Below are 14125 nucleotides of genomic sequence, written 5' to 3'. Positions count from 1 at the left end.
CAGCCTACAGGAGGGAGTGAGAGCTGGACCTCAGACACTCTCCTCCGGCCTACAGGAGGAAGTGAGAGCTCAGACCTCAGACACTCTCCTCCAGCCTACAGGAGGGAGTGAGAGCTGGACCTCAGACACTCTCCTCCGGCCTACAGGAGGGAGTGAGAGCTGGACCTCAGACACTCTCCTCCGGCCTACAGGAGGGAGTGAGAGCTGGACCTCAGACACTCTCCTCCGGCCTACAGGAGGGAGTGAGAGCTGGACCTCAGACACTCTCCTCCAGTCTACAGGAGGAAGTGAGAGCTGGACCTCAGACACTCTCCTCCGGCCTACAGGAGGGAGTGAGAGCTGGACCTCAGACACTCTCCTCCGGCCTACAGGAGGAAGTGAGAGCTGGACCTCAGACACTCTCCTCCGGCCTACAGGAGGAAGTGAGAGCTGGACCTCAGACACTCTCCTCCGGCCTACAGGAGGGAGTGAGAGCTGGACCTCAGACACTCTCCTCCAGTCTACAGGAGGAAGTGAGAGCTGGACCTCAGACACTCTCCTCCGGCCTACAGGAGGAAGTAAGAGCTGGACCTCAGACACTCTCCTCCAGCCTACAGGAGGAAGTGAGAGCTGGACCTCAGACACTCTCCTCCAGCCTACAGGAGGAAGTGAGAGCTGGACCTCAGACACTCTCCTCCGGCCTACAGGAGGAAGTAAGAGCTGGACCTCAGACACTCTCCTCCAGCCTACAGGAGGAAGTGAGAGCTGGACCTCAGACACTCTCCTCCGGCCTACAGGAGGAAGTAAGAGCTGGACCTCAGACACTCTCCTCCTGCCTACAGGAGGAAGTGAGAGCTGGACCTCAGACACTCTCCTCCGGCCTACAGGAGGAAGTGAGAGCTTGCCAAAGATCAAGTGGAGGACCACAAACAAATGGAGGGGCGGCTCTGCATCCTGTCAGAGCCCGATTGGCTTGCGATGACATCATCTGTACGAGACTCAGTCATTGATGAATCTGACATGCAGTATGGGGAAAGAAGAATCGTGACCGTCAGCATCGACTGTGGAGCTACAGTGTGCAGCTCCTACCAACATTTATTTTATGATGTGATCCTTGAAACCTTCAAAAACATTTGAACAAGTGCGAATTCGCAATAGCTGTGATTAGATATGTGAATTTCCTAAATTCCACTTTTTGTGGTGACATCATCCAGACACACACACACACACACTTGACCTCCATGCCAAATTTCAGCCCCCTAGGGGAGAAACGGTGCCACTAAGGGGTGGAGGAGACCCCTAAACTGACACAAATTAAACAACGGACCCCCATTTGATAAGATTTTGTTGCAGGTTCCCCCATCTGATAGGATTTGAGCTTTTAGATGTTTTATGAGGTATATGAAAGTATATATGTATATGAAACCCATGACAAAAACAGTCATACATTCATTCTGCCATTGTGTTATTTATGGATGGAATTATAGTGAAAATAAATGAATTCTCCTTTTTGCTGGGGACCCCCTAGAACCCCTTCAAGGACCCCTGGGGGTACTGGGAACCACTGACTTATAAAGCGGTTAGTCACAGCTAAAAATCTTGATCACAGTAGCGAGTAATGTCTGCTGCTGCAGTTTATGGATGATTATAAATGAATCTCAATGAATGAGCACTTCTAAATTCTACCAAATCAGCCAAAGAGCCAAGCTTATAATTCATCTAAAATAAATCAGTGTAGAGCTGAACAGGACCTCTATAGACATGAAGAGCACTAGTAACTGGAGGTTTTCAAACCTCAACTTAAAATGGACATGAATGCTTCACAACAACTAAGGATTGTGCAAAGTCATTTAAGTGGTAAAATCTTTTTAATGTGTTCTTGCAGTGCATCATGGGAAGAAGAAAAAAAAGTCAATTGTAATTGGCTGTCAGAAAGTCGTAAAAAAAAAATCTGGAGAATTTCAACACTGAACGACGTTTCCATCTGAAAAGGTTAAGAGTGAAACATAATTTTCAAAATATATTAGCAATAGCAACCATTAAAGTGTTACAGGTTGACACATATCCAAGAGCATATAAACACATTATTGTTCTTATTATAAAGAGCAGCACTGATGTAATCCTGTTATGTTTTGTCCAAATTTAGTTTTAATATTATAATCCATATCTCAGTTGTCTAGATTTACAATTGGTTGTTAACCTGTAGTCCCCTTCATGTCCACCTCCCCTTCATGACACCGGTGAAATATCAGAAGCATCATAGATTCCACCTGGATTCACTGATCAATCAAGTCAATTTCATGGACAGCCGGTTGTCCTCATGTTTTATACACTGTTTTGATGCCGCGTTCCATAGATGTCGGAAAGTCAGAAAATTGGACTTCCTACTGGGAAAAATGTAATGAAACGGCCTTTCAAGATGGAATTCCAAGCTTCTTCTTCTTCTTATCCTTGAGTGACCGGACGTCACATCAACAAACGACAAACACTAGAAACACTACACACACTCTCAGTTTTATCATAAACATAATATTCGATTTTGCATGGGGAACCGTATCTTGTGTTGACTCAGGAAAATCTCATCCTAAACAGTTTTTCCTAAACTGGACCACTGGAACGCATCGGAGGTTGGAATCACAACTGAGTTTTCCCAACTTCGGACTGAATGGAACGCAGCATAAGCCAAGATCTAAGCTGCTTTTGACGAGTCCACTGATATCACATTGTAGAAGGTAGGAAACGAACACCAGACACCAAACACACTGCTCAATCTTGCCTGAGTGTTACGTTTGCCTCCTCTACCCACCACTTTGCCAGGTAACCAACCATCATGTGGAGATCACCGTCGATTCTGTCAGTCTTGTTGGCTGGAAAACGGTGAAGCGGCTGTTGAACTTTATAATCCAGCAGCCCCCCCCCCCCCCCCCCGCCCTGCATTTCCTGCCCTGTTGGGTCGCTTCCAGTCTTAGAACATCACTTGACATCTGAAGTGGTGCTGCTTGGTGGAGTTGTGGTTCATGCCCATCTTCAGCATCCATTTGGACTTCATCTTCTGAACGTACTGCATGTCTCTCTGGGTCTGATGGAAGGAGCTCTTGCCTAGGAGAGAGAGAGGGGGGGAGGAGGAAGGATAAGATGTATGTAGGAACCCCCGCCTTATACAATGCACTTACATCCCCACCGGAATCTTTCCCTCCAATGCTGCCAGCTCTGGGCTTCTCATAGCCTTACCGATGTCTCCTCCCCAGCCCAGGGCTTTGTACTGCCGGAGGACCCGGCCCACGGCGTTCCTGTTGTGGGCCAGCGCCACCGTCCGCTGGGTCCCAAAGCGCTGCTTGTAGTAGCGCATTAAAGAGCGGTGACCGATCTTAGCACCTGGGGGAAGATGAAAGCATCCTGTTATGGTATGTGCACATGAAGTCACATGTTTCCAACACAGCTCCTCGTGAGTAAGCTAGCCAATTAACCAAGAGATCCAACAGAAACATGTAGGAAATAGATTTGTCATTATGACCATGTTAAATATAGGAATAATGCTGGCATGTCATTTGCTTTAATTGGCTTGAGAATGAGGCTAATTAGCCTTCGTCATTGGTATTGATCAACCCAATCAACACTTGCCAACATATTATCGTCATTTGATATTATGGGGCAGTAAAACCCATGGAACAAACTATGAGGAAGGTCAGAAACGGTTTCCATCCTTATTTAAATGAAAACCACCAGCTTCACTGCAGCAATAAAAGCAAAGTTGAATTTTAAGTTTACTGGTTTACCATCATCAGGTTTCCTCCACAGTTTACATTTGAAAAGTCCATACTTTAAGTCGACAATTTATCTTTATACAAACTAAACATATGATGTCACTCATAGTCTCTCGGGTGTCACAAAGTGGCCTGTCATGAAAGATGAAATGACAAATCTTTCGAATAAAATAGGGATTTGACTTAATTCCATGACTTTTCCAGGCCTGGAAAAACGCGATTTTGAAAATTGCATGACATTTCCAGGTTTTCCATGACCGTGGGAACCCTGAAGTTCAAACTTCCTGACCTGTGTAGGAACCCCGTCTTCTGTACCTTGGATCATGTTGCACTATTCATAACTCATAAAGTGGGGTGACCTGAGGGGAGGGTCAGCTCCAGCGTGTCGTCGTCATACTCCAGGTTCTTGTCGTCGGGGAGCTCTTCCTCGTCCATCTCAGCATCCTCTCCCTCCTTCCTGTCGGGGTAGCTGCTCCTGTTGGCAAACAAAACACAAGCTGACCGTGAACAAGATGCTCATGCACAAATGGCTACTACCTGTTGCATGGGATCCTGTTGGGCTTCGGTACAGACTTGATTCCAAATGCAAACGCAAGGCGAGACCTCGAGGGCAAACCAATGAGGCACGGTAGAAATGAGTGCTGCCAGTGGAGCGGACGAGGGCGACGCCCAGCGAGGGACGCTAGAAAAGAGCGTGTGATACTTCTAGTACCATTAATCCGGCTTCCCAGTTCCCACCCACAGCAGTGTTTCCCCTACCATTCTACAGGCCCAATGGCGCCCCCGCCAGGCCTGAAAATCTTTCTAGGGGAAACACTGCGACACAGACAGTCAATTCTGCCTGTATTGACGCTCGAACCTGTAACCCTCGTGTTGGTAGGCAGGGAATCCACCGCTGCACTACCCAGACACTGAATGATAGAACGTGTTAAATCATTCAATTCTATAAAAGAAGTTGAGGAAAAGAAATGATGGCAGAGGTGAGTGTGATCAATTTAAGGCAGGATTTTAAAGCAACATGCGTCTCATTACCTGAAGTCGTAGAAGTCTGCAAACTCCAGGGCGGCATCGGCATCTGTGAAGAGTTTACAGTGGCTTTTGTCGATCATGTGGCCCTGGACTGCTTCTGTTGAGTAAAACGAACGCCCCTTCTCGTTGCACCATAAGCACACGTTCCCGGCACCAACCTTCTCTCCTGCCACACCAGAAAAAACATCTTAGGTTAGAAAGAGGGTGGCTTATAATAATAATAATAATAATGATTGGATTTATATAGCGCCTTTCCAAGGCTCAAAGCGCTTACACAGAATCATTATTCGTTCACACCATTCATACCGGTGGTTCAGAAGCGTGGCAGCCACACATTGGCGCTCAACGGTCCCTCCGAACCACCATCATCATTCATGTCAACATTCATACCAATCATACCAATCATACCATTCATGTCTTACATTCATACCAATCATACCAATCATACCAGGCAAGGAGGGTTAAGTGTCTTGCCCAGGGACACAACGATTAACAGCTGGGAGGGAGCGGGGATCGAGCCGCCAACCCTTGCGTCATTGGCTGACCCGCTCTACCTCCTGAGCTAAAGCCGCCCTTGTTACATCAGCAGTGTGGTACTGTCATTTGAATATCGGATATCCAAAGCTCACCTTCGAGCAACATGTTTAGACTTCACGTAAAAAATAAATAAATAAAATAATAATAATAGTGATTATTATTTTTTAATCCATCAACTTGATTTCAATCGATGGAATATTTGCCGAACCCAGGAGGAAAGATTTTGCCACAACTGGTGAACATGAGGATCAACATTTTTTAATCATCTTGACATATCGTCCACTAAACTGGGTGTCACAATGATTGTCAAAACGACAGTCCTTAACATTTTGACTAGATATTGCACTCACACTTATTAGTCTCAATGATTTGAGGACTATTTGAAGCCCAGCTCTTGTGGGGAAACTGCTTTGAACCCCTGATACAACTAAACACCTATTACACCTAATGAGAGACTTTTTATATCGGCCATTACACCTAATGACAGACTTTTTTTAAACTCTTCCATCACAGAGCAACACACGTGACAACCAGTTGGATTTGGGGATGAAAAACCCAAATTGTTGCGCTACAAATACATAACCAGAATGGGTTTTCCATAAGCGCCAGCCGCCAGCTTAACTCATTGAATGCCATGGACGGACATGTTCGTCATTTCAAGTAGTGACGTAGAGTGCCAAGGACGGACATGTTCGTCAATTGCGTTTTTTGACGGTGGGGCGTCGATCAAAGCCTTCTGCCTCTCCTGTACAAATATTATAGCTATTGGAGGTCTATAACCTATTTTACAGAACCCTTAGGTGGCGACAGTGCTCTCCACATAACAGAAAGGCAAGGAAAAAACAAAGAAGAAGTCGTTATGGAAACGGAAATCGCATCGCATCCGTATGCATCGATATGCTGAAGCACGTTACTGCAGCTGTGCCTGCAGCAGCCAATCTGCTCCCACAATTGAGCCGCTCCGTGTCGGTTGCGACAGCACGACAGCACATCCACACCGTGGAGTTGTTATTCTCAACTGGAAGCATCGTTGCCGGTGACAAACACACGCGGAACGCTGTAAAAAAGCTGGATGTCGCGGGTGGCACAGCAAACTCAGCAGAGAGCCACCACAGACAGGAGGAGGAGTGTGCAGTTGAGGCGAGGCGGGGCGGGGCGGGGCGGGGGGGGGGCACGCAGAGCAGCACGCAACACCCAGACAGACCCAGGCAGCAGGACAGGATTGACAAACGCAAGCCAGAATATCCGATGCCCACCAGCAGCAAGCTTCAGAGTCAGTGATGTGCTTGAAATGTTTAATTTCACAAAAGGCCAATTATCTCAGCTTCTAGAAAAAAAATTATGTTTTGGGATGAATCAAGCTATTTTCTCCGGCTCATAACTAAAGAACGGAAAATGGGATCAATATACTTTTTTTTGCAGATGATAGAATAGAGTCTCATCGTTCTTTGTGCGTGTTCAGTGTTTACATAGTAATATCACACAATATTCTGTGGGCCTCGAGAAATCACTGAAAACGCTCTGAAACTCTGGCACTGGGAGCGTCCGTTCTCCAAAAGTGGCTGGCACTCAATGAGTTAATGGCCGGACATTAAAACATTTCCAGCTGGTTACTTTCTTACCGTCACAATAACAGCAATATCGCAATACCGTACCGTGCTATAGACAAGCCGACCGCAGTGGATGGCAAGCAACCGCCACAACCGTGTTGTGTCCACGTTTTTCCTTTCTTCCCACAGCGCTGCAGTGCCGAGGGCATCACATGCCAAATTCAGCTCATGCAGTAATTCAGAGGTGTCGCTTTGTGAGACGGCCTCTAGGTTTCCCGGCTGGGCAGTGTTTGGACCTTCGGGCCAATCACAGTGCAAACTCCACTTGACCAGGCAGTGTAATACCCCGCGACCACCCCCAGGGGCCGAATGCATACAGTAAAATGTACTGTATATTTAGGTATAGAAATCGGTGTACACCCAAAATAAAATGTCACCCAAATTCACACTTACATTAGCCTTTTCTGCCAGCTGGCAACATCACACTAGTTGGACTGCATGCAGTATGCATGGTGTGAGTGAAATGTGTACCGCTACGCAAATTCTCACGGCCCAGGAATTTTTATAAATTGGTAAACCTGTGTGGAAAGGCGTGTACACATGGTTTATATATTTGGCCCAGATCGATAGCCAGTGGTCAGAGCTCTGGTCAGGGGCACTGACACTGACAGGAGTATTAACCCTAACATACATGTCTTGGATGGTGGGAGGAAACTGGAGCACCCGGAGGAAACCCACATGAACATGCAAACTCCACCCACAAAGGACCTGGGACGGAGCGGGGTTTGAACCCGGGACCTTCTTGCTGTGAAGCGGCACTGATCCACCGTGCCATGCCATGCCGTCCAGTCCAGTCGTGTAGTGTGACCCCAGCTTTACACTCGCCACTCACCCAGGTAACGAACGAGCCCCGTGAAGTCGACCAGGAACTCACCCAGGTAACGAACGAGCCCTGTGAAGTCGACCAGGAACTCCACGTCGGGGATGAAGAAGCTGTGGGCTTTGGTCATGTGGGCGACGTTCTTCAGGAGCGAGCGTGAGTGGTGGCAGCAGAACAGGCAGTCTGTGACAGGGATGGAGCCTGGCAGAGCGGCGGGGTGGGGGGCGGGCGGAGCGGCTGCGTCTCCCTCCTCCTGGTCCATCGTCTCCTCATCATCCTCATCCTCCATCTCATCATCTTCCCCGTCAACGTCCTCCCAATCATCTGCAACATGAAAGATTAGATTATTTTGGATGTAAACATGCTTATTTTGTACTGGTGAAGGTCTAAATCTAGCAAAATGGAGTAGTGCGACTCAACCCGGGCTGTCTTGGTTTTTGACCGGTTGAATGATACAAAAAAGCGAGTTGAGCCGGGCGGGGCTGTGCTAATACCAGCGGTGGAAATGGGCCATTAGTGGTTAAGAATTAAGTAGCCCTGTAAGAAGTATGTTTAGTCAAGCAGTGTTTCCCCTAGAAAAATTTTAAGGCCTGGAGGGATTTCGAAACGTACCTCGACCGCAACGGTGGGGGCCCTAGCTGGCGACGATAAACTTTTAGCTAATCAGTTTGCATCTATGTTCGCAATGGCATCCAAAGTATCATCATACTATTATGGGATGCGATGCGAACAGTTGTATTATGGGATGTGCGTTTCCCAGGCAACGACACACATTGACATGTTTTGGAACAGCGCTGCACGCTGGCACAATGCTCCTAAAAGAAAAATGCTTATTGTTTTGAATGATTTGGCATCTTCTATTACTGTCAACACCAGTATTTCTGTATTGTAATAATATGAAATAATGTTAATTAATTAAAATATAAAAAAAATATATAAAAAAATGCAATTATTTTTCTGGCCTGGCGGGGGCGCCGTTGGCCTGATGGGCCTGTAGAATGGTAGGGGAAACACTGTCAAGTCAACAGCAGCTCCTTACCTTCCTCGGCTGTGGCCCCCTCCCCATCCTCTCTCTCCCCCATCCTCTTGGCCTGCTCCTCCAGCCACAGCATCCTAGGGGGTTTCTCCGGCTTGGGCCTAGTCGCTCCTCCTGAAGCCTGGGCCATGTCTGGCTTGGCCAGGGTGGACCTCTGCTGCTCTTTCAGGGCCTGCTGCAGGGCCTCGTTCCTGGCGTCGCGGTCCACCTTCTCCTCGCCGAGCCCCTTCTCCAGGTTCTTCTCATTCATCTTCTCCACTTTCCTCTGGGCGACGAGCAGCGCCTGTTTAGGGCCATACGTTTTCAGCAAAGCAGAAAAAACAGACATAATCATGGAATTTGGTAATAAAAATCAACTGGGTAAAACATGGAATATTGCATATTATATATATATATTATATATATATATATATATATATATATATGGGATGAAATTTGGGGAAAAATAACCCGGATTTTCTATGGCCAGCCAACCTACCTGTTTCTCTGCCTGCTGGTGCTTGTGCGACTGCAGGTGGTTCTGGTAGGCGTTGGCGCTGGAGAACTTCTTGTTGCAGGTGACGCAGCCCTCGGTGACCCCCGCGTCCGTCACCTGCTGCTCGGCCGCAGTCCGCTGTGCCAGGACGCGCTCCTGGAAGTTTTCTGCGGTCACAGGCGGCATTTCGGCCACCTTGCGCTTCAGGTTGTAGCGGTGCCAGTCCGTTTTGTAGTGGGCCCGCTGCACCTCGCCGTCCGCAAAAGCCACCCGGCAGCTGATGCAGGTGTAGGACATGGTGGCCTGAAGATGAGAGGAAAACATGACTAGCTGTCGTTGGATGCACCTTGCAAAAGTAAAGGGGGGAAAAAAGCTCAAAAACACGGGCAAAAAAATCATGCTATTTAAAAAACAATTGTCAGTAGCCTGATGTGATAAACACAATTATTACTGTGAGTAGGCTAATGTTACCTTGACCAAATAGTCAGTGACTGGAAGTCACGACTGGTGAGCACTCTCAAAAGTTTCAAAAAGTTACGGTGCACGGCGCAAAAAATAACAGAGGGACAAAAAACCAGCACTCCAAATAAATCCGTTTGGGTTGTTTTATTACCTTCAAGCAGATTGACAATGAACGTTTCGGCGTGAGCCTTCCTCAGCATTGTCAATGCTGAGGAAGGCTCACGCCGAAACGTTCATTGTCAATCTGCTTGAAGGTAATAAAACAACCCAAACGGATTTATTTGGAGTGCTGGTTTTTTGTCCCTCTAATGTTACCTTGAACCTAGCCCTTCTCAGGACGCTGGTATGAATCCAGCGTCCTTTATAAGACAAGCACCCGGGGTTCCAAATTAAGTCTCAACCGCTCTGTTCGTTGCCTGCTCACCGCTCAAGCCAAAATCCCCCTGCTCCGCTCCACGTTCCGCTCCGCTCACATGCTCTGGCGCGGGCATCTTTGCGGCTTGAGACTGAATTTGGAAACCTGGGTGCTTTGTCATAAAGCACGTTGGATTCATACCAGCGTTCTGAGAAGGGCTACCTTGAACCTGGCCCCAAAATATGTGCCAGTCTCTTAGCAGGGAGAGAAACAATTTTTCCCAATAGGACGAATCAGCGTGAAATCACAATCCTCCAGAAATACGGAAGCCAGCACTGCAGTCAAGCCAGCCCACACCTCGGAAAGCTCAGTCATTCTAGCCCACACTCTAGCCCACACTTGTTTTGTGGTGCGTGTATATACTAGGCATTACGGTAAAAGCATGCGCGAACTGATTTCAAAATAAAAGCGCACTCCCAGAACAAATCTATACTAATTAAATGTCCTAATTTTTACATATTATAATTACAATTGCACGCTATGAGAGTTGATGTACAATTTCAAAGTAAAAGCCTACTTTTTTTTTCTTTTCACTGTTTTCTGAACATTCAAATGGATAGTTCAAGGAAACTGCCTGTTATTAAAAAATAATTATACTTCAGACTGATAGTACTCAACCCCAGGGTGTCATCCAGACAATTTTATAACAATCTGATGTAGCATTTCACAATAAAAGCCTTCTAAATATTGATTTTTCACTGCATTACATGTACATTTGGAGGAATATTGATAGAAAACTACCTGTTATTATTGAACCATTCCACTTCAGACTCATAGTACCCCACCCCGGGGGTCACCCAGAAGATTTCATAACAATCTGATGTAGCATTTCAGAATAAAAGCCTTCTAACTATTCATATTTCACTGCATCACATGTACATTTGGAGGAATATTGATAGAAAACTACCTGTTATTATTGAACCATTCCACTTCACACTCATAGTACTCCACCCCGGGGCATCACCCAGAAAATTTCATAACAATCTGATGTAGCATTTCAGAATAAAAGCCTTCTAACTATTCATATTTCACTGCATCACATGTACATTTGGAGGAATATTGATAGAAAACTACCTGTTATTATTGAACCATTCCACTTCACACTCATAGTACTCCACCCCTGGGCGTCACCCAGAAAATTTCATAACAATCTGATGTAGCATTTCAGAATAAAAGCCTTCTAACTATTCATATTTCACTGCATCACATGTACATTTGGAGGAATATTGATAGAAACTACCTGTTATTATTGAACCATTCCACTTCACACTCATAGTACTCCACCCCGGGGCGTCACCCAGAAAATTTCATAACAATCTGATGTAGCATTTCAGAATAAAAGCCTTCTAACTATTTATATTTCACTGCATCACATGTACATTTGGAGGAATATTGATAGAAAACTACCTGTTATTATTGAACCATTCCACTTCACACTCATAGTACTCCACCCCGGGGCGTCACCCAGAAAATTTCATAACAATCTGATGTAGCAATTCAGAATAAAAGCCTTCTAACTATTCATATTTCACTGCATCACGTACATTTGGAGGAATATTGATAGAAAACTACCTGTTATTATTGAACCATTCCACTTCACACTCATAGTACTCCACCCCGGGGCGTCACCCAGAAAATTTCATAACAATCTGATGTAGCATTTCAGAATAAAAGCCTTCTAACTATTAGGGATGGGCATCGAATTTCGAATTTTCGAATAATCGTTGTTATTATCAAGGTCGACTTTTATTATTGAAATTCGAAATTCGAAAAAAAAAAAAAAAAATTTTTTTTTTTTTTTGTGAAATGTTGCATTGTCTCCCCTGATTCTAAGTATAGTCAAATCGCTATAAGCATTTTAAGCAAGGTTTATGTAAAAATGAATGGCGGATGAAATCCCATGAAGAGGGAGAGGGGGTGACTTTGGCACCCCTTTGGCACTCAGACCTGAGCCTACTAAATATTTAATGAACCACAACCACTCATGATTGTCAAAACTGTTTTTTATTTTCGAAAATGTCAATGTAAAAAAAATTAAAAATGTAAAAAAAAAAAAAAAAAAAAAAAAGTTTTTTTTTTTTTTACATTTTTTTTTTTTTTCGAAATTCGAATTAAATTCGAATTTGGCCAGCGAATTTCGAATAGTGTTTTTGCTAGAAATGCCCATCCCTACTAACTATTCATATTTCACTGCATCACATGTACATTTGGAGGAATATTGATAGAAAACTACCTGTTATTATTGAACCATTCCACTTCACACTCATAGTACTCCACCCCGGGGGGTCACCTAGAAAATTTCATAACAATCTGATGTAGCATTTCAGAATAAAAGCCTTCTAACTATTCATATTTCACTGCATCACATTGCACACTGCACCCCCCAGGGTGGAGTACTATGAGTCTGAAGTGGAATGGTTCAATAATAACAGGTAGTTTTCTATCAATATTCCTCCAAATGTACATGTGATGCAGTGAAATATGAATAGTTAGAAGGCTTTTATTCTGAAATGCTACATCAGTTTGCTCTGAAAGTTTCTGGGTGAACCCCCGGGGTGAGGTACTATGAGTCTGAAGTGGAATTGTTCAATAATAACAGGTAGTTTTCTATCAATATTCCTCCAAATGTACATGTAATGCAGTGAAAAATCAATATTTAGAAGGCTTTTATTGTGAAATGCTACATCAGATTGTTATGAAATTGTCTGGATGACACCCTGGGGTTGAGTACTATCAGTCTGAAGTATAATTATTTTTTAATAACAGGCAGTTTCCTTGAACTATCCATTTGAATGTTCAGAAAACAGTGAAAAGAGAAAAAAAGTAGGCTTTTACTTTGAAATTGTACATCAACTCTCATAGCGTGCAATTGTAATTATAATATGTAAAAATTAGAACATTTAATTAGTATAGATTTGTTCTGGGAGTGCGCTTTTATTTTGAAATCAGTTCGTGCATGCTTTTACCGTAATGCCTAGTATATACACGCACCACAAAACAAGTGTGGGCTAGAGTGTGGGCTAGAATGACTGAGCTTTCCGAGGTGTGGGCTGGCTTGACTGCAGTAAGCCAGCGGCAGTTAACTAGTATGAGTTGTGCCAAACAAACGTTAATATCTCAAATTTAAAACTATGCATCACATCGCTTATATTTGACATTCTGAGTGAGAGCAGAAGTAGCTCAAGGGTTTGATGTATAAGCATGTCTTGTTAAAGTTGTGTGAACTGTCGCAGTTTTTTTTTTATGTAAACACAGCCGGGGTTAGTGAGCCACTCAAGGGTCCCATTGCCATGTTCCCCCAATGCCGCCGTTTAATGCTTATGAATGTGAACCATTTACACATTTTGTCAGAAGTTGCGGTTATTAAGGATAAATTAACGTGACATATTACTGAAATAAATGCTGTGTGGTAACGTTATATATTCCATGTATGCAGACGTGAAGAGTGGACCTAGTTAAATGTCTTACCACCAGCAAGCAAGTAACGTTATATACGAAATAAATAACTAACGTCAACCACTCAAACTTCAACTTTTCATACCATACTAACGCTAGTATGAGGAAAAACTAGCTAACGTTACAACAGCCTCACAGGCAAAAAAGAAAGGCAGCAAGTAGCTTTAGTAACGTTACTTAGCTAACGGTAGCTAAGCTAGTGACCAACACGCATTTAGCTTGTTGACATCACACATAACGCTAATGACAGTTAGCTAACGCTACAGTAACCTGGATATTCTGCTTCATAATAACAGCAGCGGCAGTCTAATACACATTGCATCCACTTACTTATTTAGCGACTCCTCCAAGTTACCGTTATGTTGCTCTTGTTGTAGCTAGCTAGTTTAGGCAATCTGCTCTCTAGCACACGCGTGAGGGTCACTTCCTGGTAACCTTTGAACTGTCAAAGTAATGACGTAACACCATAGATCCATGGAATGAATGATCCATGTCACACTGCCACCCAGCGGATTGTGTGTGTGTGTGTGTGTGTGTGTGTG

General features: G+C 44.7%; 1 protein-coding gene across 1 annotated transcript; it reads right to left on the bottom strand.

Moving 5' to 3' along the window:
* Nucleotides 1-1839: 1839 nt before the first annotated feature.
* znf622 (zinc finger protein 622) lies at nt 1840-14009 on the bottom strand. The gene is made up of 8 exons (XM_083659470.1): nt 13914-14009; nt 9254-9553; nt 8779-9058; nt 7794-8063; nt 4776-4938; nt 4103-4218; nt 3211-3354; nt 1840-3078 (listed from the first exon to the last, which is right to left on the bottom strand). Exons 2-8 carry the CDS (start codon nt 9545-9547, stop codon nt 2945-2947), a joined length of 1401 nt encoding a protein of 466 aa, XP_083515596.1. The 5' UTR covers nt 9548-9553; nt 13914-14009; the 3' UTR covers nt 1840-2944.
* Nucleotides 14010-14125: the final 116 nt, after the last annotated feature.

The sequence above is a fragment of the Poromitra crassiceps genome (assembly GCF_964638095.1).
Source record: "Poromitra crassiceps genome assembly, chromosome: 23".
In the NCBI taxonomy this organism is placed as follows: domain Eukaryota; kingdom Metazoa; phylum Chordata; class Actinopteri; order Beryciformes; family Melamphaidae; genus Poromitra; species Poromitra crassiceps.
The sequence above is the reverse complement of the archived record's forward strand: the minus strand, read 5'-3'. Positions and strand labels throughout refer to the sequence as shown.